General features: G+C 27.3%; 1 protein-coding gene across 1 annotated transcript; it reads left to right on the top strand.

Moving 5' to 3' along the window:
• Positions 1–6,694: 6,694 nt before the first annotated feature.
• On the top strand, positions 6,695–25,724 carry LOC134830125 (MKRN2 opposite strand protein). The gene is made up of 4 exons (XM_063843506.1): positions 6,695–6,851; positions 13,022–13,254; positions 16,075–16,392; positions 25,014–25,724. Exons 2-4 carry the CDS (start codon positions 13,043–13,045, stop codon positions 25,216–25,218), a joined length of 735 nt encoding a protein of 244 aa, XP_063699576.1. The 5' UTR covers positions 6,695–6,851; positions 13,022–13,042; the 3' UTR covers positions 25,219–25,724.
• The last annotated feature ends 71 nt before the right edge of the window (positions 25,725–25,795 follow it).

Here is a 25,795-nt window from a genome sequence, read left to right as displayed (position 1 = left end):
ATTTTATTATTATATTTCATTCTTTTTGTTTACTTTTTCCACTCCTTTTCCTCTTTTTTTTTCGTTTTTTCTCGTTATAACCAAGCAATGGATAATTTATAAGCAAGATGCTTGAATATTTTTTTTTGTACAAAAATTACCTCGTTGCAGTTTTATTTTAAATAAAAACATTTTTTTCTTTTATTTAAATAAATTAAAAAAGTAAATAAAAGAAAAATTTATTTAAAAAAAAAATCGAAGAAATTTAGGTCAGTAATTCAATTTTTTTCTATTAAATCGAGCTGAATGACAATTTAGCAGTCAATAATCGATTTTTTGTTCCCAAATTAAATAATTTGTATCGCGCGACATAAACTGGATAAAAATAGGAAAATTTTCCACAAATAAATTATTTCTCTTTTGTTTTTTTTTATTTTCAGGTGAATGACGCATTTCTCGTAGTAAACGAGATCCTGCTTATAGATTAGGTGTGAAATATACGACGAAGGTACGTAGAGTAAAATAATACGTGGAAAAGACACAAACATCGTACACAAAAAAAATTTCTACATGACACGTGAATTAAATATTTATGGAAGTTCTTTTTTTTTGTATGAAATGTTCGTTATCTGTCATGTCGCGAGCGAGACTTTTAAGAAAAAGCAAAAAAAAAATGTAGAAATGAGAGATTTTTCGTCAGAAAATTTTTTTTTGACTTGTGATTGAATAAAAGATGTGATTTTTGACGTTATTATGTAGCAGAAGAATTGTATCATTTACTAAGAGGTTTTATTTGTTATTGGATTACTTTTTTGTTTGACGGGATTTTGTTGAGCTTTTTTTTTGATGGGGATGAATTTTTTTAAGGTTGAGATTTAAAATATGGTAGATAAGGCAAATATTTTTATTTGTCATGGATTTTTTATTTTTTTTAAATGAAATTTAATAAAAAAAATTGAATTAAAGTATAATTTTATTAAAATTTTGGATAAAATTAATTGAATTAATATTTTAAATAAAATAAATTTAATTTAATTATTTATTTTTTAAAAAATTTAATTTAAAATTTAATTTTAAAAATTTTTTTTTAAAAAATTAATTAATTTTTAATTTTTTTTTTTTATTAATTTTAAATAATTTAATTTTTAATTTTATTTTTAAAAAAATTTTTAATATTATTTTTATTATTTTTAAAAAATTTTGTTTAAAATTATTATTTTTAAAAAAATTATTAATTTTAAATAATATTATTTAAATTACCTAATTTTTAAAAAATTAAAAATTGTTTAAAAATTCATATTTCATCATAAAAATATTCATGACAAAAAAAAATATTAAAATTTTTCTCACATTCTTTAATTAACTTTTCATTGCCAGAATATTAAAAAAAAATATTTTAAAAAAAATTGCATATCAATTTCCCATCAAACATTAAATCATATTTGACACATTTTCAAACTTTTCGTTATAAAAAAAAAATTGCGGAAAAATATAAACTTTTTTTTTAATATTTCGCTTCAACTCTGATATTTATACCTGATGCAGTTTAATTTATGTTCATGTCCAGATAGAGTTAATAATAAAAATTCAGACAACTTTTTTTTTGCCATAATATTCAAACAAAATTTTTTAACGCTTTTTTATTCATTCGTACATTCATGTGCTGTTATGTTACACGAATAAATATTTTGTTGCTTTTTTGTTCAGGATTATTTTTTTTTATTTCATTTATTTTCCGTGTGTGATCCGCAACTTATCTGAACTGCAGGAACTTTTTTTCCATTCATGGGAAAAAAATTATATTTTAATATTTTTTTGTATTTTTTTCTGTGTGTTCGCCTCCGGAGATTAAAAAATTATGTTGTGTCGTAATAATTGTAATAAATGAATTTTTGGTGTTTTTTAAACATTTATAAAACAAAATATTGTCCTGTATGAAAAAAAAATAACGAGAGGACAGCAAAAAAAAATGGAAGAGGGATTATTTTTCGTGTCACAAAATATATTAATATTTTTATTCACCTTTTTTATTTATTTTTTGTTTATTTTTTTTTTATTCCTGTGGCTTTTTTTTATTATTTTTCAATTATTTTTCGTTTATTTTTTTTTAATAATTTTTTTTATGAATTTTATTCAATTTAATCGAATTTTGTTCACTTCACTATTCTATTGGGAGAAATTTTTGACACTGTTCAATCAATGGAACACGAAAAAAGAGCCCGTCGTTGTTCCCAATACAATAAATGTAAAGTTATCATTAACTTTTTTTTTGACAATTTAATTTTTTTTTACATTTTAACTTTTTTTCCACGTCTAAACAAGAGAAAATCCAACGAAAGACTGACTCAAATGCCCAAAAGTATGCAAAGCATTAACCGGTTACGGTATTTCTCTCTTCGTCGTTACAAATTGCGAGAGAAAAACTAACGAAAGCCGGCTTCTCGTTGCGCATGCGCACACGATTTGTTGACAAGCCACATACGAGACGGCTGTAATGTTGACAAAAATTTGTTTGTTGATGTTTTGGTTGCTGATGGAGATGTTTGCTTGGCTTGCGGTACGACGTCGGAGAGAGAAAGTAACGACGAACGGTTTTCGAATATGAAAAAAAAAGAATTTTTTTTTCATGAAAATCCGGTAAATGTTATGTTAAGTGACAAAATTTTTCCGCGTAACCACTGACAACAATTTACTAATAATTCAATACATTCCACGATTTCTCGAGGAAATTACTTTTTTGTTACAAGTTTGGCTCATTTGCATATCGGTGCATGCAGCAAAGCACGAAATCCGTTAGACAAATGATTATTTTTAGATTTTGCGTGAAAAAGCGGAGCTGTAACGTGAATGAGGTTTACAATTGTCTTGATTGTGTTTTTAAAATAGCGCAAGAAGTTCTTGTTTGTAAATTTGCTTGGAAGGCAAAAACAAGCACGTTTTCTGTATTATTTATGTGTTACTATTTTTTGGGGAAGGGGAGAGAGCATGTGTGAAGATATCGACACACAAGAATATTGGAATGGAAAACAGTTTCGTGATAGTTTGAAAGTTTAAGGGTAGGAAAATGCATTTTTTGAAATATTTTGTTTTAAAGGGATTTTTATAAAAAATTTTTTTTAATGTCAAAGAAAATGAAAAGTATAAAAAGTAAAAATTTTCTAAAATTTCTTTATTTTTTTTATATTTAAAATAAATATTAAAAATTCAAATTCGACTTTAAAATTCTAAAAATTTAATTTTTATCTTAAAAATATCAAAGAATTTTAATTTTTATTTTATTAAAAATTTTAAAAAGAAAAAAATTAATAATTTTTATTTAAAAAAAATTATTAAGGCACATTTTCAACATATTTAATTTTTTAAAATTTTATTTATATTTTTTATTATATTATAATTTAATTTTAATTAATTAGTTTTTATTTAATTTTTAATATTCAAATTTTATTTTATTTTAATTTTTTATTTTATTTTATTTATTTTTTCAATTTTTTTTTATTTTTTTATTTTACTTTAAAATAATTCATCATAAAAAAAAATTAAAAAAAAAATGTAAAAAAAAAATTTTTATAATTTTCTTTGTTAATTTGGTAAAAAAATTTCTCGCAAAATTTTTTTTTTTTGCCAAAAAAGCTTTTTTTTTATAAATTTTATAATTTAAAAAAATAATTAAAAAATTAATATTTTTTGAAAACTATCTTTCAAGGATGATTTTTCAGCTAAAAAAATAATTAAATTTATTTATTTAATAATTTTGCCTTGAAAAAATATTTTTATAAAATTTTTTTTTATTTATTTATTTTTATTTTATTTTTCAATATTTAATTTTTTTTTTTTTAATAAAATTGAACAAATTAATAAAAAAAACAGAAAAAAAATCTAAAATTTAAAAGAAAATTAATATAAATCTCAAAATCTCATTTGTTTCAAAAATTAAAATTTAATAATATTTTACAGAAAATTTTAATAAAAATAATTTTTTCGTGAATTAAAAACCAAAAATCGATCAAACCTGATTCAAAACTCCATCATCTAGTTAAAAACTTGATTCCCCTAAATCAGAACAAAAAACTTCCGTTGCATTCATTCCTCGTAAAAACTGCCAACTGCTTATAAATCCCGTCAAAACTTCCTTTTTGAAGAAAAACTTTCTTCCCTATTCCTGAAAAAAAAAAACTTTCATCCTTTACAATTTATGTCAGATGCGGCTTTAGATTCCTGCTTCTACATTTTCCGTGTCTTGCAACGGCGGTTTTACACAAAAACTTACATGAGTTGCGATTCGATGGTGAATGCCTTAGACAGGTACCGCGGCATGAACTTTCACGGAATATCTGACTAAATTTACTATAAACTTAGAATTTTTACTGTTCGCGCGTCGTGCAACAAAACACACGATTTTATGACTTCTTATGAACTCGTAAAAAAAAAGTTTCTCGAGTAAAATTGTAACTTGCGTGGCATGTCGCTATTTTTAGATGTTTTTGAGTGTTTCGAAGCATTTTATAACTATTTTTGTTCCACAAACCTTCGATTGATGTCGTCGTCGTCGGTGTTGTCGTCATTATCATCAGGAACTTTGTTGCACGATATCGGTTGCAGCTGTTAAAACCTACTTTTTATGCGACGGAATGCACGCAATCGCTTCCCATGGCGTTTCAGAGAAATTTCCTTAAAAAAGCTAAAAACTCGGAAAAATCGATAAATTCTGAGGAAACTTCAGACGAGACTCGAGCGATGTCATTGCGTGTGCGGCACTCATTAAAACCCACGTTGGTACGAAAAAAAACTAATGAAAATCGATTCGCATTTAATAACCCACTTAATGATTTCAATAAATAAACACTCTCACGTGATCAATGGTAATAATAAATTGCTAATCAATAATTAAATTTCTGATACGGGGAAAAGTCGAAAATCGTTCGAAAATGAATTTTTGATGAGGTGTTAATTGCCGAACGACTGTCAATCTGCCAAATTTTTGATGAAGGGAGGAAAAAGTTTGTTGCCCTTTCGACGTAAAAGCTGGCAGGTGGTTTTTTTAGAAAGAAAAAATTTAATCGAATCCATATTCATAGAGCAGTTCATCACAAATTCATCACGAGAAGCGAGAAAAAATGAGAATTGAAGCGGAAAGAAAACGGAATGAGAATTTTTTGTGTGTGTACAGCGATTAATGTAAGTCGAAAGATACCGAAAAGTTATTAAGTCATAGGTACTTAAGTGTACCGGCAGTTGTACCGTTTCGGTAAATTATTGTTACACGGACCGTGTATTAAAGAGTTATCGTTGTGTAGAGAAGGTATTAGGCAGGTGAGTGAATTATTTATTAATTTTTTTTAATAATTTTTTTTTAAAGTAATTTTTTAAATTAAAAAAACATTTGATTACAATTTATTTAAAATAATTATTTTATTTTTTTATTAAATAAAATAATTATTAAAAAATAAAAATTATTTAAAATTTTTTGCTCGTTTAAATATTTTTTTATTAGCAAATATTTTGAATATTTCTGTTCTTTAGTTCAGTTTAAATGTTCAAAATTTTAAATTATTTTTTTTTATTTTTTTCATACATTTTGGATGAAAAATTATTCTAAAATTTAAAAAAATTATTTTTATTTAAATTATTTATTTTTTTATTATTTATTATTTTATTATTTATTTTTTAATTCATTTTTAAGTTATTATTTTTTATTTATTTATATTTTATTTTATTTATTATTTTTTAATTTAATTTTATTTTATTTTTTTTTTTTTTTTTTTTTTTTTTTTAATAAATAATTTATTTTTTTTTTAATTTAAAATTAAATATTTCACTAAAATTTTAGTATAAATTTTGAAAAATCTGAAGATATGTTTTATTTTTTTTCTTCAAATATTACTTTTAAGCCTGTTTGAAAAAATAAATTGATTTTTCCATTTTTTATATATTTTTTATAATTTTAAAATTTAAATTTAATTCTTTTAAAATTTACAAATTAATTAATTTAATTAAAATTAATTTAATTAAAAATTATAATTAATTAATATAATAAAAATTATGATAAATTAATAAATAAAATTAATAATTAATAACTTTATTTATTTATTAAATTATTAAAATTTTAAATAATTTTTTAATTAAAATTATTTTTTGATTAATTAATTTAATTTTTATTTTATAAAATTAATTTTAAATTTTTGATATTAAAAAAATAAGAAATTTTTCAAATTTAATTTTAATTTTAAAAAATTTTAGTCGAGAATTTTAATTTTATTTTTTGAATCAAAAATATTCATAAAATGCTTATCAAAGCCCTTTTATGCAAAAAAAAAAAATGAATAATTTAAAAAATATTTTTTTTATTAATTTAATTTTTTTTAATTTTTATTTTTTTTTAAATATAGTTTAATGCAATTTGATTTATTTAAGAACTTTTGAACAAATATCAATTTTTTTTTAATTTTTAATAAAAAAAAAATCAAAATATCTCCTCTTTAAAAAATCTCATATCTTTAATACTCGAGACACGAAGAACCATTCCCGTCTATCAAACTAATACACACACACTCGCATCGTCTGTCGGCCAGTTCTGGTCCAATACATTCACACTCACGCGAGAGAATACTTAAAAAACACGTAAAAAAAATCATACAGTCGGTATGTACTGTTATTGTTTCGTGCCTTTGTGAGTGTGTGCCTTCATATGTTAAGTCAGTTGTCAAGTGCAAAAGAACGGGTTAAGAGTTATTTCTCTCTCGATCTCGAACTTTTAACATTATTTTAAAGTGTTTCTTTCCAACTTTCGTGATAAATCTGCAAGTTACGAGAACAAAAAATGCAACAATAAAACAGAAATTCGCCAAGTTTCGTTCCCGCAACCAACATCAAAGGTAAAAAGCTACGGAAATTTGACATTTTCTTGAAGAGATATCAATTCAGCGAGCAACATAAAATAATGAACTCAACACAAACCGCCTTAGCTAATTACCTTGCCGCTGTAATTAAATTTTATATTTACGACAGCAATTTTAAGCGAACACTTCACAAGCGCACTTCCCACATGGAACAACACGGTTTTAAATGAGATTAATTACACCTTTTATATCCCATACTTTCCTCTATCGCGTCTTCGTTTTTTTTTTCGCTTAAATATTTACTTTCTCAGCAGTAAAAAGAAAGAAAGATGAAGCGAACAAAAGTGTTTTCTTAGCAATTTTTTCTGTTCTTTGCGTTGTGCATTTCCTCCCGTGCCGCTCGGGGAAAGAAGAGGTAAAAATGTACAACAACTGCAATTAAAATAATACGCTGCCATGGAGATGGAAGATAAGAAAATTAGTTACAGGGAAATTCCTGCAGTTGAAGGATTGTGTATTTTTTCTGCTTTTTTCCACGTCTTGGTCTCAAAAGAGGATCGTGTTACAGAATATTTATTTACGAAGAGAGCGAAAAAAAAATAAACAGAAAGAATGAAAATAAATAAGGAAATAAGTAGAAAATAATGTAATTTTATAGTTTGATTAAATAATTATTTTTGTAATTAAATGGCAACAATTAATTAAAAATTGAGCAAAATCGGGATTTTTTTTAACTTCTTTGAAGTTTGAAAAAAAAATAAAAAAAAAATATTTTTTAAAATTATTTTTTAATCAAGATTTTAATTTTAAACATTTATCTTTCGAAATATTTCAATAAAAATTGGTTAAATGGGCCAAAATTTTAAAATTTTTATTGCTTTAAGTGAACATTTTTTCATGATATTAAAATTTGCAAAAATTTGTAGTATTTTTTTTTTAAATTTTTAAAGATATGAAAAATTCCGTTCGAAAAAAAATTCTTTTAGGATTTGTTGAATTTAAAGTTAAATCAATATATTTTAGTTTTTTTGTTTAAAAAAAAAAAATAAAAAAATTTTAAAAAAATAATTAAAAAAAATTAAAAATAATTTAAAAAAATAAAAATAATATTTATGATAAAAATTAAAATACCTAATTTAAAAAAAATATTTATAAAAATTAAAATAATTTTTAAAAAATTATTTTTAAAAGAAATTAAAAATAATTTTATAAAAAAAAATTATTAAATGATAAGATGATAATTAAAAATTTATTACCATTTAATTATCATCTTATCATTTAATAAATTTTTTTTTATAAAATTATTTTTAATTTTTTTTGAAAAATCATTTTTTAAATTATTTTAATTTTTAAAAATATTATTTTTATTTTTTTAAAATTATTTTATAACTTTTTTTAAACAAATCAAAAATTTTAAATTAATATAGTTTCAGTTTTATTTTTAAAAATTCAATGCAATTCAAATTATTGATATAAAAAAAATTAATTTTTTAATATCAATAATTTTTTTCATGATATTTTTCACTTTGAAGGAATTTTTCATTATTTTTTTTTTTTAAATTCTGTCAAACTTCGATTTTTTCAGATTCGTATTCTTATTTAAACATCAGTGTACCACAAAATTGTATTTAAACCCTTTTAACATGCACTTAGTAATCGCTTATTCTGAAAATTTTGTTGTTACTCATTTCCTCGAAGTGCAATCAACAAAATTCCATATAGACGAGCTCTTAATATTAGATCGATATCGTATCAAGAGCTATTCAATACGAGATTCCATCAAATAAACATCCAATCATTTTACTTTACAAAAACACTCCTTCTCGTCAGTACTTGAGGATACAAAATTGACCTAATGATATTTGCTCCGCTCGTTCATCAATCGTTCGAGTGTTTTGAGTACATTTTGAGCAATTTTGAAATGACAGGAAAATTTCGTTTAAATTTGGATTTTCCGAGAATTTTCGATACTTTAACGAAAAGGGAAAAATAAAAAATTTAAAAACAATTTTTTTAATTATCACATTTCTGCTTTTGGCATATTTTTACGCCATTTTACATCACCGCAAATTCCCTTGACAAGCTCGCACGTGACTTTGCCATCATTATTAACTTTATTATTTGTTGGTGCGAAAGAGAGTGAAAAAAAAGCAAAACACTTGTCGACGCCAACGACGACGTGCTTCGTTTCGTGTGTGTTAATTAATTAATCATAACGTCAAACTTTTATCATTAATTATTTGCTGAGCTCGACACGAAAGTTGTTGACGTCCAACGTCAAAAAATTAGCATCATTTATCTATTTTTTTGTGTTTCGACCAACAATTTTTTTTCATTCTCAATAGAAACTGAATGCAAGCCCAGCCAACAATTTATCAGCAATTTTCCTTATCTGATCTACGAAAAATTACGAACAATTGAAGTCAACTCCAATAATTAGGTTTTTCAAATGGGCGAAAATTAGTTCACACGAAAAATGAAAGAACGAACAACAAATAGTACAACTAAACAAATTAAAATCGTTATCACCTTTTACTTTTTGAATTTAATGTTTTTTTTTCGTTTCTTTGTTTGTTTACATACTCGACGTTCTTATCGTGTAAAAATATTTTGAAACAAATAACGAGCCAAGTATAGTTGTTATGAAAGAACAAAAACTTGAAGAAGCAAAAAAGTTCAGATAATTGTACAGAAAAACGATGGGTAAACTTTTATCTTATGGGCGCTCGTACAGTTTTTCGATGATGTTCATTTATTTTCACTTTGTTTGATTTTCTTTCGCGTAGTTGTTTTTTGTTCGTTGTAAGTGTTTGATATCTTTGTTAATTTTTTTTTTTAACTTTTTCTCTTTGCTTTTTTCTTTTCTATTCGTGGAAATAATTGAGTTTGTTTTGTTATGATTTTAAGCAAAAAAGTGGATTTTTGATTAAGTTGTCGAGATTTGTGAAAAAGTCATAAATTGACAACAAAAACAATTGAATAAAGGTTTACTATCTAAGAGTTATTTACAAAAATTATAAAATTTAATATATTTTAATAAAAAAAAAATCAAAATAAATTAAAAATACTTCAGAATTGTTGTTCAATAAATAAGGACATTTTCTATTTAAATTGAAAAAATGAAAATTAATTTATTTAGTTAAAAATTTAAAAAAAAAACATAATTTAACTTCATAAAAAAATTTAAAATTAATATAATTTTAATTTTAATTTTAGAAAAATTAACTTAATTTAAAAATTATGTAATTTAATTTAATTAATAAAAATTTTTAAATAAAAAATTATTTAATTCAATTGAAAATTTTAAAACTGAAATGAAGTTAATTTAACTAAAAATGTCAAAAACAAAAATAATTTCATTAAAAAAATTAATTTAATTAAATTTAAAAAAAAAATAAAATTCAAATTGATTTGATTTCTTAAAAATTTTAAAATTAATTTAATTAAATTTAAAAAAAAAATAAAAATTAATTTAATTTTTATTAAAAATTTTAAAATAAATTTTATTTGCTCAAATTTTATTTTTTTAAGTTATTTAATTTAATTAAATTGAAATTTATTTAATTTAATTTAGAAATTTCAAAAATAAAATTTTAATAATTTTTTTTATAAAATAAAAAATTCGTAAAATTTAAAAAAATTATTAATATTAAATTCAATTAATTATTAAAATTATAAATTTTTAAAAATTAAATTAAAAAAAAAATGAAATTTTAAAAATCTTTAAATTTTTTTTATACAATTTTTTGTTACCAAAATAAAAAAATTTAATGAAATTTTTTGTGCTAAAGAAAATTTATTTCAAGTCAATTTTCTTCAAGTTTTTGCAAGAAATGCTCTTTAGAAACATATAATCTTCAAAAAAGACCAAAAGATTTAAAATATTACTTCACTTCAAAGTAAAATTTCGTTTTGAGACATCTTCAGTAAATTATTTCGTTCACAACTCTTATTTTTGAAGCACCTAAATTTTCATCAATTTTAAAGAAGTCTTTTATCACAAACAAATATTGCATCCTTTTGATGTCTCTTCACAATAAAATAATTATGAACACAAATACGAAACACGACAAATAAATCAAATAAATGCAATAAATTCACTTCTGTCATAATTGTCACTTTAATCCTCTGTACATATCCTTGTGACGCTCCTCCGTAAGTAACATATCAGATTTTAACCACATGACATAAATAAATTTAATTTTGTTGGCGTAGTTCTACGCTGCTTGAGACATTTCTCGTTATTTGATATATTTACAAAGATTAATCTACCAACACTGTCGTCTTCGTCGGAACACAAAACAACAGAGGAAATGCAGGCGCCACAAAAGCCTTTGTGTCAAAATGAATGTCAAACATGGAATTTATCGATATTCACACTTTTGTTGTGCAAAGACCTCCCAATTAATACCTCCTTTTACTACTTTGAGGTAATTGGCAGTTTTACAACGAGACATAAGCCGAAAAAAGAAAATTTCTGTTCCATTTGACAATTTTTGCATAAGTAATTTCCGTTTCACGAGGCGACACATCAATTTTATTTCCACGTTGTTTCTCGATAAATAAATATTTTTTTTTTATTGTACAATCAAATGTAGGTTTTTTGCACAGCACTCGCGAATTTTATTTGCATTTTACTTGATTTTCTCGTTGTCGTCGTCGTCGTCGTCGTCTTTCGCTTGTCAAAAAGGATTTTATCTTCTTCGTTTTTCGTGTGTAGCTGAGGAAAAATAAATAAAATGCAAAAATGTTGTCAACTCTTGTCGACGACACTACGAAGAGCCTGCTTTCTTGCGAAAACAAAAATTTTATAAAACGAAGTGAAATGAAATATAAAATGAAATAAAAGGAAATGATGCAAATAATGCAAAAATATAAACATAAATTGAGAGACATTTGGGTAACACTTGTTTCGTTCCAATGTTTATAGAGTGACTTTTTCCTTTCCGAGTTGGAGTTTATTTTATGATTTACTTTGTGATTTTTATTTGATTTAGCGTTGTTGTTCGCGACTATTTTCAATATTGAGAGAATTTTATTAGAGTTTTAAATTGAATTTTTTTTTAGGAAACTTGAAGAAAATAGATTTTTAAGTTTTTCTATGTTGAAGCTGAGATTTCGCGATTTAAATTTGGTCAATTTTTCTTAACGTACGATATTTTTTTACAACTCACTATAGTAATTTTGTCTGTCACATCATAACTTTGTTGTTTTCAAGGGTGAAGAGCTCAAAGTTGGGTCAAAACTTGATGAAATTTTACGTCTATGGTACCCTACTGATCAGATTTGCAATTGAAGATCTCTATATGGGACCTCCCATATAAGCCACATTTTTAAGAGGCCCTTATTTTATCCTTTTTAGTTCGTTTTTACGCTTTTAGGTCTTTAGCCTCTTTTTAGGCTCCTATTTTTTATATTTTTAATACGTTTTTATTTCAAAATAAATTTTTAATTAAACTAAATTTTATTTTTTTTTAATAAAAATTTTTTATATTTTAAAAATTTAATTTTTTTTTTTTTTTAAGAAAGTTTTAATTTTTTTTATTATTATTTTATTCTTTATTTTTATAAAATATTTTTTAAATTTTAATCTTCGAAATATTTTTTTATTTTTTAATATTTTATAATTAATTTTATTTTAAATTTTTTAAAATATTTTTTGATTTTTTTTTCTTAATTATTTTTTAATATTTTATGAATATTTTTTTTTAGTTATTTTTGAGCAGTTTGAAAAATTGTATTTAAAATTATTGTCAAAAAAACCAAGGAATTACGATATTTGCTCCATAAATTGAATGAAAATAGATTTTCTTTCTGCAATTTAAGTAAATAATAATCTTTTCGAACTTTTAATCCTTCACTATTTTTGCATCATGATTCGTAATAAATAGTCTATTGATCGAAATTTCCTATAAAATAAAGTTTCATATTTCATATTCGACCTGGTTTCCCTTCAAAAATCAAATTTATTGAAAATCTCTTGTACCGTGCAATAAAGATGTTTGTTCATTAGTTTTTCATTGGAATGATATTTGATAAATTTATATTCTAAATTTCAATTCGAAGAACTTTCTCATAACATTTTCCAAGAAATAATCTAAAATCATCTGAAATCATCATAACTGCTCTTAAAATGAAAACTTTGATGTAAATTTCTCAAAATTCAACAAAACTTACCAATTTTCTCATATTTTCTCCATTTTCAGGCTTAAGCTACTCACCAAAGCATGTCTACCACAGATCCCGGAATAATTTGCTACCAACATTGCGGACCGAAAGTCTTCACATTTACGTTACCAGAAACGTGCAAGGCATGCAACACGAATTTAGACTCGAACAATTGCTCAGTACTGCCCTTCCGTTTGCCGTATCCCTTTGTGCAGGCGTCACAACATCCCTGTGCCGTCGTTTTGCGACCTACGAACGGAGATTTTCTCAAGTAAGTTTGCAACAGGCGACTGTAACTGCCTCCTTTAATATTATTATCCCACAAAATGCTTAATGACCTGTAAAATTTACTTGTTGTACTATCTTTAAGACTTTCTGTGTGTGTGTTTGTGACAACAAGACGACATGAGACGATCTTCATTTTGTCCGGCACTTAAATTCCAATGTTTGTGTGTCAGAGAGATATCGATAGCTGTTCAATTTACCAAACGACCTCATTCTCCATTTTTGTCATTATTCTGCTTTAGTCGTCACTTCATTGCACTTTAAACTTGCTGCCTTGAACGAGATGACATCATAACCAGTTACGTCGATGATGACGATAATGATTTATGTCTGTGCGAAAAAGAGACTAAAAATGTATCGAAACCGCAAAATATGACAAAGTGTACTTGCCTTTTATGATGTTGCGGGAAAAATTCCATTCCAGAGTTCATGATAAACACATTTTTGCCCGAGTGTTGTGGTCGTGATGAGTTACGATAACAATGTTTGGCACACTTGTTGTTGCTGGTTTGCGAAAGGCATCCATTACGCGTCAATAATTTCGTGTGCCAAACAAATGACTTGCATTCCTTTTTCAATTTCTCCCCGAAAAACACACGAAGCAGCTGCAGAGAGAAAACGTGAAATAAATGATGTGATAAAATGTTTTCCGATATAATCAAAGGCAGTTCACATAACAACAGGTTCGTTTTTCATGTCAATAAGTGATTTTTTTTTTCGTTTTTTTGAATTTCCTTTCGTTTTTCACCGCACACAAAAAACACACATTTTTGACATAATAAGTGGCTTCATTTGCGATCTTATTGACGATGATAAAAAGGAACTTGATTATTGTTGATTTCTTTTTCGGGTGTTGAAATGTGCTTTTGATGAGTCATGTACAGCTTTTTTTGAAGTAATTGGATGGAAAATTTGATTTTTGATCATTTTTTGCAACATTTCGATGGAAATTTGTTATTTCTCATGTGTTTGTGCCTTTTCATAAAAAACTCGAAAATTACAATGAAAAATCTGAAAAAGAAAATTATTAAAAAAAATTAAAATTGTGAAAAATATTAACGAAAAAATTTTAAATTTCAAAAATACAAAAAAAAAATTAAAAAGTATATTTTACAAAATTTAAATAAAAATAATTTTAATAATATATTAATTTATAAAATTAATTTAAAAATTATTAAACATAAAAAAGTGAATTAAAAAAAAATAAAATAATTTTAGATAAATACTAATTTTAAAAAAAAATATGAAATATAAAAAAAAAATAAAATTTACCAAAAGTGATTATTTTTTTTTAATTGTATCTAATGTGGATCTAATGCAAAATTTAAAAAAAAATGAATATGACAAAAAATATTAAAAAAGTGAATTTTAATAAATTCCAAAATTTAAATAAATTCAAATTACAGTTAATAAAATGACGAAAAAAAAATTTTCAAAAGTGAAAATTTTTAAAATTAAATCTAAAAAAATAAAAAAATAATTATTTTATAAAATATTTAAAAAAATAAAAATTTATAAAAAAAAAATAAAAAATTAAATGAAATTTTTTTAAAAATTATGAATATAAACAAAAAAAATAAAAAGTGAATTTTTCAAAAATAAAAATTTAATTAAAATAAAAAATAAAAAAAAATTCAAAAAAATAATAATAAGTGAATTTTTTTTAAATTTTAAAAAATTAAATGAATTTAATAAAAATTTAAATAAATTCAAGTTTAATTTAAATAAAAATAAAAAAGGAACAAAAATAATTAAAACCATAATAAAAAAAAATTAAAAACTTTTAAAAAGTGAAAAATTTTAAATTAAACTTATGTGAGAAAAAAAATATTTAAAAAATTAGAAAAAAAAATTAAAATCAAATTAAATGTTCAAAATTTATTATAAAAAATTAAATATAAGAATGAAGAAAATTCATAAAATTTAAAAATTTTGAAAAAGAATTTTAATCATGAAAAGTTATGAAAAATTATCAAAAATCATAAAAAAATGTCTATCCTAAATGTGATAAAGTAATTCGTTTTCTTCAAAATGTCAACTTCCCTTACCTTATTTGAAATTCAAAATCATTTCAAGTCGAACTTCTTTAAAAAGCGAATATCTTTAAAAGTATCTCCTTTGTGCCAATTTATTGAACAAACAACTTAATTTCGCATTCCTCCCCGTATTCAAATCAAGTAACGACCTAATTTGCGCCATAAAATTGGTTAAATTGTGTAATTTCTCATCGATTTTCATTTAATTTAACAACTGCTTCGTTTCACGTTAGCTTCTACATAAATAAACCGAGAGTGAAAGAGAAAACCGAACAAACCCATAAACATAGTTCAGAAGAATTTATTCTCGGTTATGGAGTTGGTAGTAATTAAAATTTAATACTTTTTCGCGTTGCAGAATGTTTAGAGGAGCGCACCAGGTGAGAAATGAACTAAATGGTAAATACGTAACACGTGCCACACGATGTTATGCACATTCCCGTCGTGTCTCGACTTTGCTGCTCAATTCATTATATTTTATCTTCGCCCGAGACGAGCTTTTTTTCTCTCTCGAAAGGAAACGCCATTAAAAATAGAACAGCGTGCATCGTGTAATGAGAATGCGAGGAAACGGAGTGAGTGAGGAATGTTCTCGCACTGTTTCAGGTAAAAATTATGTGGTGCATTAATAATGGGAAAATAATTGGGAAACACATTTTTTTCTTCATTCTCTTACTCGTTTTGTTTCGTTACGTGATTTCCTTTGCACTTTTCACTTGAATGCGTCGTCGAGTTATTAAGAGACACGTGTTTCTTTTTTGTAATTTCAGTGACTACTCGAATCATCTGAATTTGCATATCGGCGTGACGACATCGAGTGCGGCGATTGTCGAGTTCGATCGAAACGGATTGCGACGACATGGCGTCAGCAGTAAAGCTATGAAGACGCAATGGGCACAAAGCTTGTTGGTAGAAAAAGTTCCCGAAGCATGGACTGAACATTGGGATGATGTGCTTCAAATTATTTGCAAAGAACCTGTTTGGACTCCGCAGGATTACCATGAAGATCGACACAATTGTTACACTTTCGTACTGCGATTTTTGAAGGCATTGGGATTTGGTGAACTGAGTCAATTAGCGGAAAATAGGTAAGAGTTTTGAGATTTTTTGTTAACATAACCTCAAAGTTGTTGTTGTTGTTTGTGGAAAAGAAAAAGAATTGGATTTTTTTTAGTTTTTTATTTTTGTGAAGTGAATTTGTGTGTCAAACACACGCCATCACAAACACATCGGGATCTCAAAAAGTTTTAAAAAACATTTGAGATTGCTTGCACACGGTGCTTAATAGCGGATTGGCAAGTCCTTGTAGATGGGCAAGAATTTGTCGAAGGAATAGTGTTCTCCGTATGGGAAGTATTTGTGTCCATAGAATTGGTTTCCATAGATGCCATCAAAGTGTTTGCCATAGAAGCCATCATAGGGTTTGCCATAATAATCACCGAATTTGTGCAAGAAAGTGGTGTGATCTCCGAATCCAGTGAAGATGTCGCGCATGAAAGGCAAGTCCTTGTGCATAACATCGACGTAGTTGAAGTGCAACCAGTAGTATTTCATGAACATCATGTAGTCGGAGACTTTGCAGATCATGAACAAGTCGAAGTAGTGAGGATCGTATTTGGTGAAGTCGATGTTCATAACCATCATCCAGTGCGTCAAACCAGTCATCTTCTTGCAGTACAATGGCATGGTCAAGGTATCGATGTCTTTGTAGTCAACATGAACCAAGATGTCGTTGAAGCGAGTCTTGAAGATATCCAAAAGATCAACCAAGTATTTGTAGTAGAAGACGATGAAGTCCTTCTTGACAATGCTGACATCTTTGTCCAAGATGTGAGTACGACCTCCCAACATCAAGGTACGGTAATCGATGACGTCAGAAACCAAGTCACGACCATATCCGTAGCTTCCGTAGTTGCCATGGGTGTATGGGAAATAGGGAACTGCAGATGCAGCAGCGACAACAGCCAACAAGATGAGGAATTTCATTTTTCTTCTTCTATTTGCTTCGGTACTCAAGAATGCACTGAATGCTTTCTCCAACTTACTTGCCGCTATTTATACCCCTGAAACTCTTCGCATTATCAAAACACGTACGACATGGTTCGATGTTTATTGACAATGCACATTTTATCTCCTTCGCAATATTTTTAATTAGAAATTTTTTGAAGATTACCCGAATGACCTTTTGCGACTTTCTTTTGAAGATTATGCGCTTAATTAAAAACGATATCAAAGTCGCAGTTGTCAAGTCGAAAATTCCGGATCTTATGCTGCTAATCAAGGTTGAAATGTTACTTTTGATAACTGCATTTTATTGAAATAAACAAGACTTCGATTGATGCAAGGTTAATTGAAAAATAACAAAAAGACACACCTTCGGTTTCATCAACAATACTTTTGCATTGAATTGTTTTCATCATGAAAAACTTATAATGGAAATACCCATGAAAACCGATAAATACAATGATTCCTTTAAACAGTAAAGTCATATATTGAAATGGAGAAATTTTAATCGATATTATCGAAGGAAATAAGATTGAATACATATTTCGATTCTGAAAAAGATGTCAAAGAATTGAACAAAAGTTATAGAAGCATGAATCGAATAAACAAGTTTTTAAACATTTTCAGGAATATTCAATGTTTACTTAACATCCTACGAAGTCAAAAGAAAAGAAAAGTATAGTCCAAGAAAAAACTCAATTCTTCAAATCTTGAGCCATTAAGAAAACTAATGACACTCATTAAGACATATTTTTATTTTAAAATTTTTATTTATAAATTTGATTCTTTTTTTTCCATTTTCTTATGAAAAACACCTTTCGTTTCATTTATTGTAATATGAGAAACAAAATATTACAGTATTCCAAAGAGATTTTTTGGATAAAGTTTTACTAAACTGAAAAGAAGTAAAATGCAAAATTTATGCTGTTAATATGATGTGATTTATTGGAATCATATATTTAATTTTGAGCAACAATCTCATGAAAGTAGCTTTTGACAGTCGAATCTCTCTATTGTTGTTTAAAGTTTAGTTGATGAAAATTTAGTATTTGTGGACAGGGAAGAATTTGTCGAAGTTGTATCCATATCCGTATGGGAAGTATTTGTGTCCAACGAAATCCTTTCCGTAGATTCCTCCGAAGTGTTTGCCATAGAAGCCATCAAAGTGTTTGCCATAGAAGCCATCATAAGGTTTGCCATAGTAGTCTCCGAATTTGTGCAAGAAAGTGGTGTGATCTCCGAATCCAGTGAAGATGTCGCGCATGAAAGGCAAGTCCTTGTGCATAACATCGACGTAGTTGAAGTGCAACCAGTAGTATTTCATGAACATCATGTAGTCGGAGACTTTGCAGATCATGAACAAGTCGAAGAAGTGAGGATCGTATTTGGTGAAGTCGATGTTCATAACCATCATCCAGTGCGTCAAACCAGACATCTTTTTGCAGTACAAAGGCATATCCAAGACGCTGTGTTCTTTGAAGTCAACAGTGTACAAGATGTCGTTGAAGCGAGTCTTGAAGATGTCCAAAAGATCAACCAAGTATTTGTAGTAGAAGACGATGAAATCCTTCTTGACCAAATGGATGTCTTTGTCCAAGATGTGAGTGCGACCTCCCATCATCAAGGTTTGGTAGTCGATTTTGTCGGATACCAAATCATGACCATATCCGTAGTTGCCATAATAGTTGGTTCCATAGTTGTAGTTGTATGGGAAATATGGAACTGCGGATGCAGCAGCGACAACAGCCAACAAGATGAGGAATTTCATTTTGAATTTCTTCTAATTGCTTCGGTACTCAAGAATGCACTGAATGCTTTCTTCAGTTTTACCAATGGCTTTTATACTAAAATCAAATTAAATTTTGTACTGTGCTCTATACTACTGATGTATAAAACAAAAAATAGATTAATTCAATTTTTGATAAGAGCAAAATATTTTGATATACGAACATTGTGCGTTCACCTACAATTCGCAAATCATAAGAACCTTATGTTTTCTGATAACAAGAGGCATTGACTTCAAATTACTGTTAACAAAGCTTGCTATATAGCTTGATATATCGTACATTAAACCTAAAATGGAAATCTAAGAGTAATCAAATTATGCTTTTACTCAATAATCATAATTGCAAATAATATTTGTTGTATATTTTGAATTGATATATCGAGTCTGATAAAATTTCAATGTATATCGAAGTATCTCGAAGCATACCTGATTCTTTATTACTTTCACTTAACTTTTAATTCAAAATGCAAAAAAATAAAGAAAAAAAAATAGAATTCTAAGTACATTTTTTTATATAAAAAAAAATATCTAAGGCAATACTTCAAAGAAAAAAATTGATATTCATGAGCTTTTAAAAAAAAAGTTCAATATGAAATTTGCAAATATGCAATTTTTCTATCTCCAAGTCAATGTTTTGTTACATAAATCTGTCTCAAGGTCATATGCTTTTAAAAAATAATGATAATTCGTATCAATTTAAAGAATATTAATTAGCGGAGAAATTGATATTTGTTATCAATTATACATTCTTTGCATTCCTCTCTGATGTGTTCTACATAACATTATAACAAAAGACGTTTCGCGTAAAAAGATTATAAGAATTATGCAATACACGAAGATTAACATTCGTTTTTGGTATAAAAGCCCTCGTCAATGTTGAGAAAAGCATTCAGTGCATTCTTGAGTACCGAAGCAAATAGAAGAAGAAAAATGAAATTCCTCATCTTGTTGGCTGTTGTCGCTGCTGCATCTGCAGTTCCCTATTTCCCATACACCCATGGCAACTACGGAAGCTACGGATATGGTCGTGACTTGGTTTCTGACGTCATCGATTACCGTACCTTGATGTTGGGAGGTCGTACTCACATCTTGGACAAAGACGTTACCATTGTCAAGAAGGACTTCATCGTCTTCTACTACAAATACTTGGTTGATCTTTTGGATATCTTCAAGACTCGCTTCAACGACATCTTGGTTCATGTTGACTACAAAGACATCGATACCTTGACCATGCCATTGTACTGCAAGAAGATGACTGGTTTGATGCGCTGGATGATGGTTATGAACATCGATTTCACCAAATACGATCCTCATTACTTCGACTTGTTCATGATCTGCAAAGTCTCCGACTACATGATGTTCATGAAATACTACTGGTTGCACTTCAACTACGTCGATGTTATGCACAAGGACTTGACCTTCATGCGTGATATCTACTCTGGATTGGGCCACGATTTCTTGTACAAATTCGGTGACTTCTATGGCAAGAAATACGACGGTATCTATGGCAAACACTTTGACGGATTCTACGGAAAGAACTTCGATGGAATCTACGGAAAAGACTTCGTTGGACACAAATTCTACCCATACGGAGAACACTATTCCTTCGACAAATTCTTGCCAATTACCAAGGACTACTTGCGTTATTAAGTGTGATATCTAACACATTCGGTTAATGGCAGCGAATATCTTCGCGAAACCCATTATCTGATGAATATTTTTTACAAAACAATAAAGATCATGTTTTGAGTAAAAATTACTTTTTTCACTTTGCTTTTTCTGTGGGTATATTCAATTTCAAAAAGATGCATTCTCGACTTAAAATAGTTTTACTTTGTTTCTTTGGAAGCTTTGTATCAGCTTCAATTATCCCTGATGAAACGAATCACTTGAATTCTCATCTCTACATGGATGAATTTCCAAAACCATCAATGTATCATCCTCTGAACTGTCAAGATTTCAAACAAAAAGGAATCATCGCATGGATGATACACGAAGGATACAATGTTCCATCAGAAGATCAAATGTTGTTCAAAAAGTGTGGAAATATCGACAAAGATTTCATTGTTGGAGAAACTTTTCTATATGGAGAACGAAATGTCGAAAGTATGAAACGTTACAGTAATTACTTGAGAGAGTTGTTGAAAACAAAACCCAAAGTCAATTAATAAATCCAAACATTGAAACTGAAATTTTTTTTTTTTTTTATTGAATAGCTTTACTGTTCACTATAAAATTTTTAGCAAATTTTGTTTTTTTTCAAAAACTAATTTATCATTTTTAATCATTTTATAACTTAAAACTGCTAAAAAATTGAAACTGAAAAAAAAAATTTCTTTGACATAGTTTTGTTTTAAAAACTAAATCAAGAGCAAAAAAACTGTGTCAAAAACTGTGTCAAAAACTGTGTCAAAGCTATTTTCGTCAAATTTTGCTCCAAATGGATAGAAATTTGTCAGAGGGCTCCAATTTATCATTTTTAATCATTTTATAACTCAAAACTGCCAAAAAATTGAAACAGAAAAAAAAAATTTCTTTGACATAGTTTTGTTTTAAAAACTAAATCAAGAGCAAAAAAACTGTGTCAAAAACTGTGTCAAAGCCAATTTTGTCAAATTTTGCTCCAAATGGATAAAAATTTGTCGGAGGGCTCTAATTTATCATTTTTAATCATTTTATAACTCAAAACTGCCAAAAAATTGAAACTGAAAAAAAAAATTTTCTTTGACATAGTTTTGTTTTAAAAACTAAATCAAGAGCAAAAAAACTGTGTCAAAAACTGTGTCAAAGCCATTTTTTTCAAATTTTGCTCCAAATGGATAAAAATTTGTCAGAGGGCTCTAATTTATCATTTTTAATCATTTTATAACTCAAAACTGCCAAAAAATTGAAACTTAAAAAAAAATTTTTCTTTGACATAGTTTTGTTTTAAAAACTAAATCAAGAGCAAAAAAACTGTGTCAAAAACTGTGTCAAAGCCAATTTTGTCAAATTTTGCTCCAAATGGATAAAAATTTGTCAAAAAGGCTCTTATTTATCATTTTTAATCATTTTATAACTCAAAACTGCCAAAAAATTGAAACTTAAAAAAAATTTTTTCTTTGACATAGTTTTGTTTTAAAAACTAAATCAAGAGCAAAAAAACTGTGTCAAAAACTGTGTCAAAGCCAATTTTGTCAAATTTTGCTCCAAATGGATAAAAATTTGTCAGAGGGCTCTAATTTATCATTTTTGATCATTTTATAACTCAAAACTGCCAAAAAATTGAAACTGAAAAAAAAATTTTTCTTTGACATAGTTTTGTTTTAAAAACTAAATCAAGAGCAAAAAAACTGTGTCAAAGCCATTTTTTTCAAATTTTGCTCCAAATGGATAAAAATTTGTCAGAGGGCTCTAATTTATCATTTTTAATCATTTTATAACTCAAAATTGCCAAAAAATTGAAACTTAAAAAAAAATTTTCTTTGACATAGTTTTGTTTTAAAAACTAAATCAAGAGCAAAAAAACTGTGTCAAAGCCAATTTTGTCAAATTTTGCTCCAAATGGATAAAAATTTGTCAGAGGGCTCTAATTTATCATTTTTAATCATTTTATAACTCAAAACTGCCAAAAAATTGAAACTTAAAAAAAATTTTTCTTTGACATAGTTTTGTTTTAAAAACTAAATCAAGAGCAAAAAAACTGTGTCAAAAACTGTGTCAAAGCCAATTTTGTCAAATTTTGCTCCAAATGGATAAAAATTTGTCAGAGGGCTCTAATTTATCATTTTTAATCATTTTATAACTCAAAACTGCCAAAAAATTGAAACTGAAAAAAATTTTTTTCTTTGACATAGTTTTGTTTTAAAAACTAAATCAAGAGCAAAAAAACTGTGTCAAAAACTGTGTCAAAGCCATTTTTGTCAAATTTTGCTCCAAATGGATAAAAATTTGTCAGATGGCTCTAATTTATCATTTTTAATCATTTTATAACTCAAAATTGCCAAAAAATTGAAACTGAAAAAAAATTTTTCTTTGACATAGTTTTGTTTTAAAAACTAAATCAAGAGCAAAAAAACTGTGTCAAAAACTGTGTCAAAGCCAATTTTGTAAAATTTTGCTCCAAATGGATAAAAATTCATCAGAGGGCTCTAATTTATCATTTTTGATCATTTTATAACTCAAAATTGCCAAAAAATTGAAACTTAAAAAAAATTTTTTCTTGACATTGTTTTGTTTTAAAAACTAAATCAAGAGCAAAAAAACTGTGTCAAAAACTGTGTCAAAGCCAATTTTGTCAAATAAATGGATAAAAATTTGTCAGAGGGCTCTAATTTATCATTTTTATCATTTTATAACTCAAAACTGCCAAAAAATCTGAAAAAAAATCCTTTGACAAAAGTGTATGAAATTGCAAAAGGGTTAAGGAGTACGAAAATGTAACTTGAGGAGTACGAAATTGTAAAATGAGCAGTTGAATTTTTGAAAATGAAAAAAAATATGTAAAGGAAGATGTTGATAAAAAGATGAAAAGAAAAAGACAAAATTTTGTTTAAATTTGAATTGGCTTTTTATTCAACCAAATTTTGAGTGTTCATTTAGAAAAATGTTCACTTTCGGCAGTCAAATCTCTCTATTGTCGATAAAAAATTATTTTAATTTTTCATCGTATGAAATTTAGTATTTGTGGACAGGGAAGAATTTGTCGAAGTTGTATCCATATCCGTATGGGAAATATTTGTGTCCAACGAAATCCTTTCCGTAGATTCCTCCGAAGTGTTTGCCATAGAATCCATCAAAGTGTTTGCCATAGAAGCCATCATAAGGTTTGCCATAGTAGTCTCCGAATTTGTGCAAGAAAGTGGTGTGATCTCCGAATCCAGTGAAGATGTCGCGCATGAAAGGCAAGTCCTTGTGCATAACATCGACGTAGTTGAAGTGCAACCAGTAGTATTTCATGAACATCATGTAGTCGGAGACTTTGCAGATCATGAACAAGTCGAAGAAGTGAGGATCGTATTTGGTGAAGTCGATGTTCATAACCATCATCCAGTGCGTCAAACCAGACATCTTTTTGCAGTACAAAGGCATATCCAAGACGCTGTGTTCTTTGAAGTCAACAGTGTACAAGATGTCGTTGAAGCGAGTCTTGAAGATGTCCAAAAGATCAACCAAGTATTTGTAGTAGAAGACGATGAAATCCTTCTTGACCAAATGGATGTCTTTGTCCAAGATGTGAGTGCGACCTCCCATCATCAAGGTTTGGTAGTCGATTTTGTCGGATACCAAATCATGACCATATCCGTAGTTGCCATAATAGTTGGTTCCATAGTTGTAGTTGTATGGGAAATATGGAACTGCGGATGCAGCAGCGACAACAGCCAACAAGATGAGGAATTTCATTTTGAATTTCTTCTAATTGCTTCGGTACTCAAGAATGCACTGAATGCTTTCCTCAACATTACCTCATGCTTTTATAGCACAAATTCTTTGATAACGACATCATATTGCACATAAACTCGCGTAACAATTTTTTGTAATTAAACTTCGTATCTCACAACATTAACCTTGACATTGTTTACGATTTGCCGAATTATCGTTGAGGCGTTGTCAAGAGATTGCAACTTTCTTCGTGAATGTTTCGTGATAAGAAAGCGCCACGCGTCGTCTGCTCGCTATCAAATCAAAAGCATTGTTCCATATGAACAAAAAAAAAATAAATTGATTAAAATTGAAATTCAATTTTTTTGTCGGTTCTGCCACAAACAACAACAACTTTGTAACAAATTACACAAACAACATATTTTGATTAAATATCATTTCAAATGCAGCTTATTTACGAACAAATATTTTTGTGCATAACTAACAGATAAAAAATATTTTTCCTCTATTTTCATTCTGGAAACCGCACACATCACGATGATATTTTGCAACAAATAGAACCCAATTTTGTGAAAAATTTATTGTACCACGTACAACGGCAGCTGGCAAATATATTTCATTGTATCGCAAAATTCGTGATGGTGGTTATTACATTCATCCAATTTCGACAACAACAACTACAGAGATGCAAACGGCAGCAAATAGAGCAACATCAACAACACCTGCATCATCATCGATATTTTCTGTGAAGCGCAACTTTTAAAAGTGCAAGTTTTTTCCGAGAAGAAAATGTGATACAACTCTCCTCGAGTATACTTTTAGCAATAAGCGCGTTCACGTTCCTCTTCAGACACTCCATGGAGAATTTTCTGCTGGTTAGTACATTTCATCGCAACAGACATTCCGACATGAAATGTAATTCCATTTGAAATCCATGATCATCATCGTCACTAACGTAGGTGGCTCGAAATGCAGAATTCTGTGCTTTTCAATTGTTTTGCGAAGAGGTAACGATAATTCCTCGGGGGCACTCTCGCAATTGTTGTTAACAAAATGTAATATTTTATTTTCATTTATTGACATCCACAATGCACACAAATACTGAAGATAACGGCACTTGAGCCAGAGACAGATCTCCGATAACGAGGTCGCTGAACGAGTAACCTTGTAGAAATATATTTTTTTTAGAAGTAATTGATATTTATTTAAAAAATAAACAATTTTTTTCGTTTTTTCTGAAATAATCAAAATTTTTCACTTCACTTCGTTCTGAAGTGCAAATGCCTTGGCAACTTACCATCCATCCCTTGATCCGAACATGTCGAAGGTAAGAACGAATT

This window comes from Culicoides brevitarsis, chromosome 2, assembly GCF_036172545.1.
Source record: "Culicoides brevitarsis isolate CSIRO-B50_1 chromosome 2, AGI_CSIRO_Cbre_v1, whole genome shotgun sequence".
Lineage (NCBI taxonomy): Eukaryota > Metazoa > Arthropoda > Insecta > Diptera > Ceratopogonidae > Culicoides > Culicoides brevitarsis.
This window is presented reverse-complemented; position numbering and strand designations above follow the sequence as displayed.

Bases quoted from the DNA above. Each gene is read 5' to 3' on its own strand.
- LOC134830125 (XM_063843506.1), top strand. From the start codon at position 13,043: ATGTCTACCACAGATCCCGGAATAATTTGCTACCAACATTGCGGACCG. The intron at 13,255-16,074 runs GTAAGTTTGCAA...TTGTAATTTCAG, and splicing joins ACGAACGGAGATTTTCTCAA to TGACTACTCGAATCATCTGA. The intron at 16,393-25,013 runs GTAAGAGTTTTG...TGCAACAAATAG, and splicing joins AGTCAATTAGCGGAAAATAG to AACCCAATTTTGTGAAAAAT.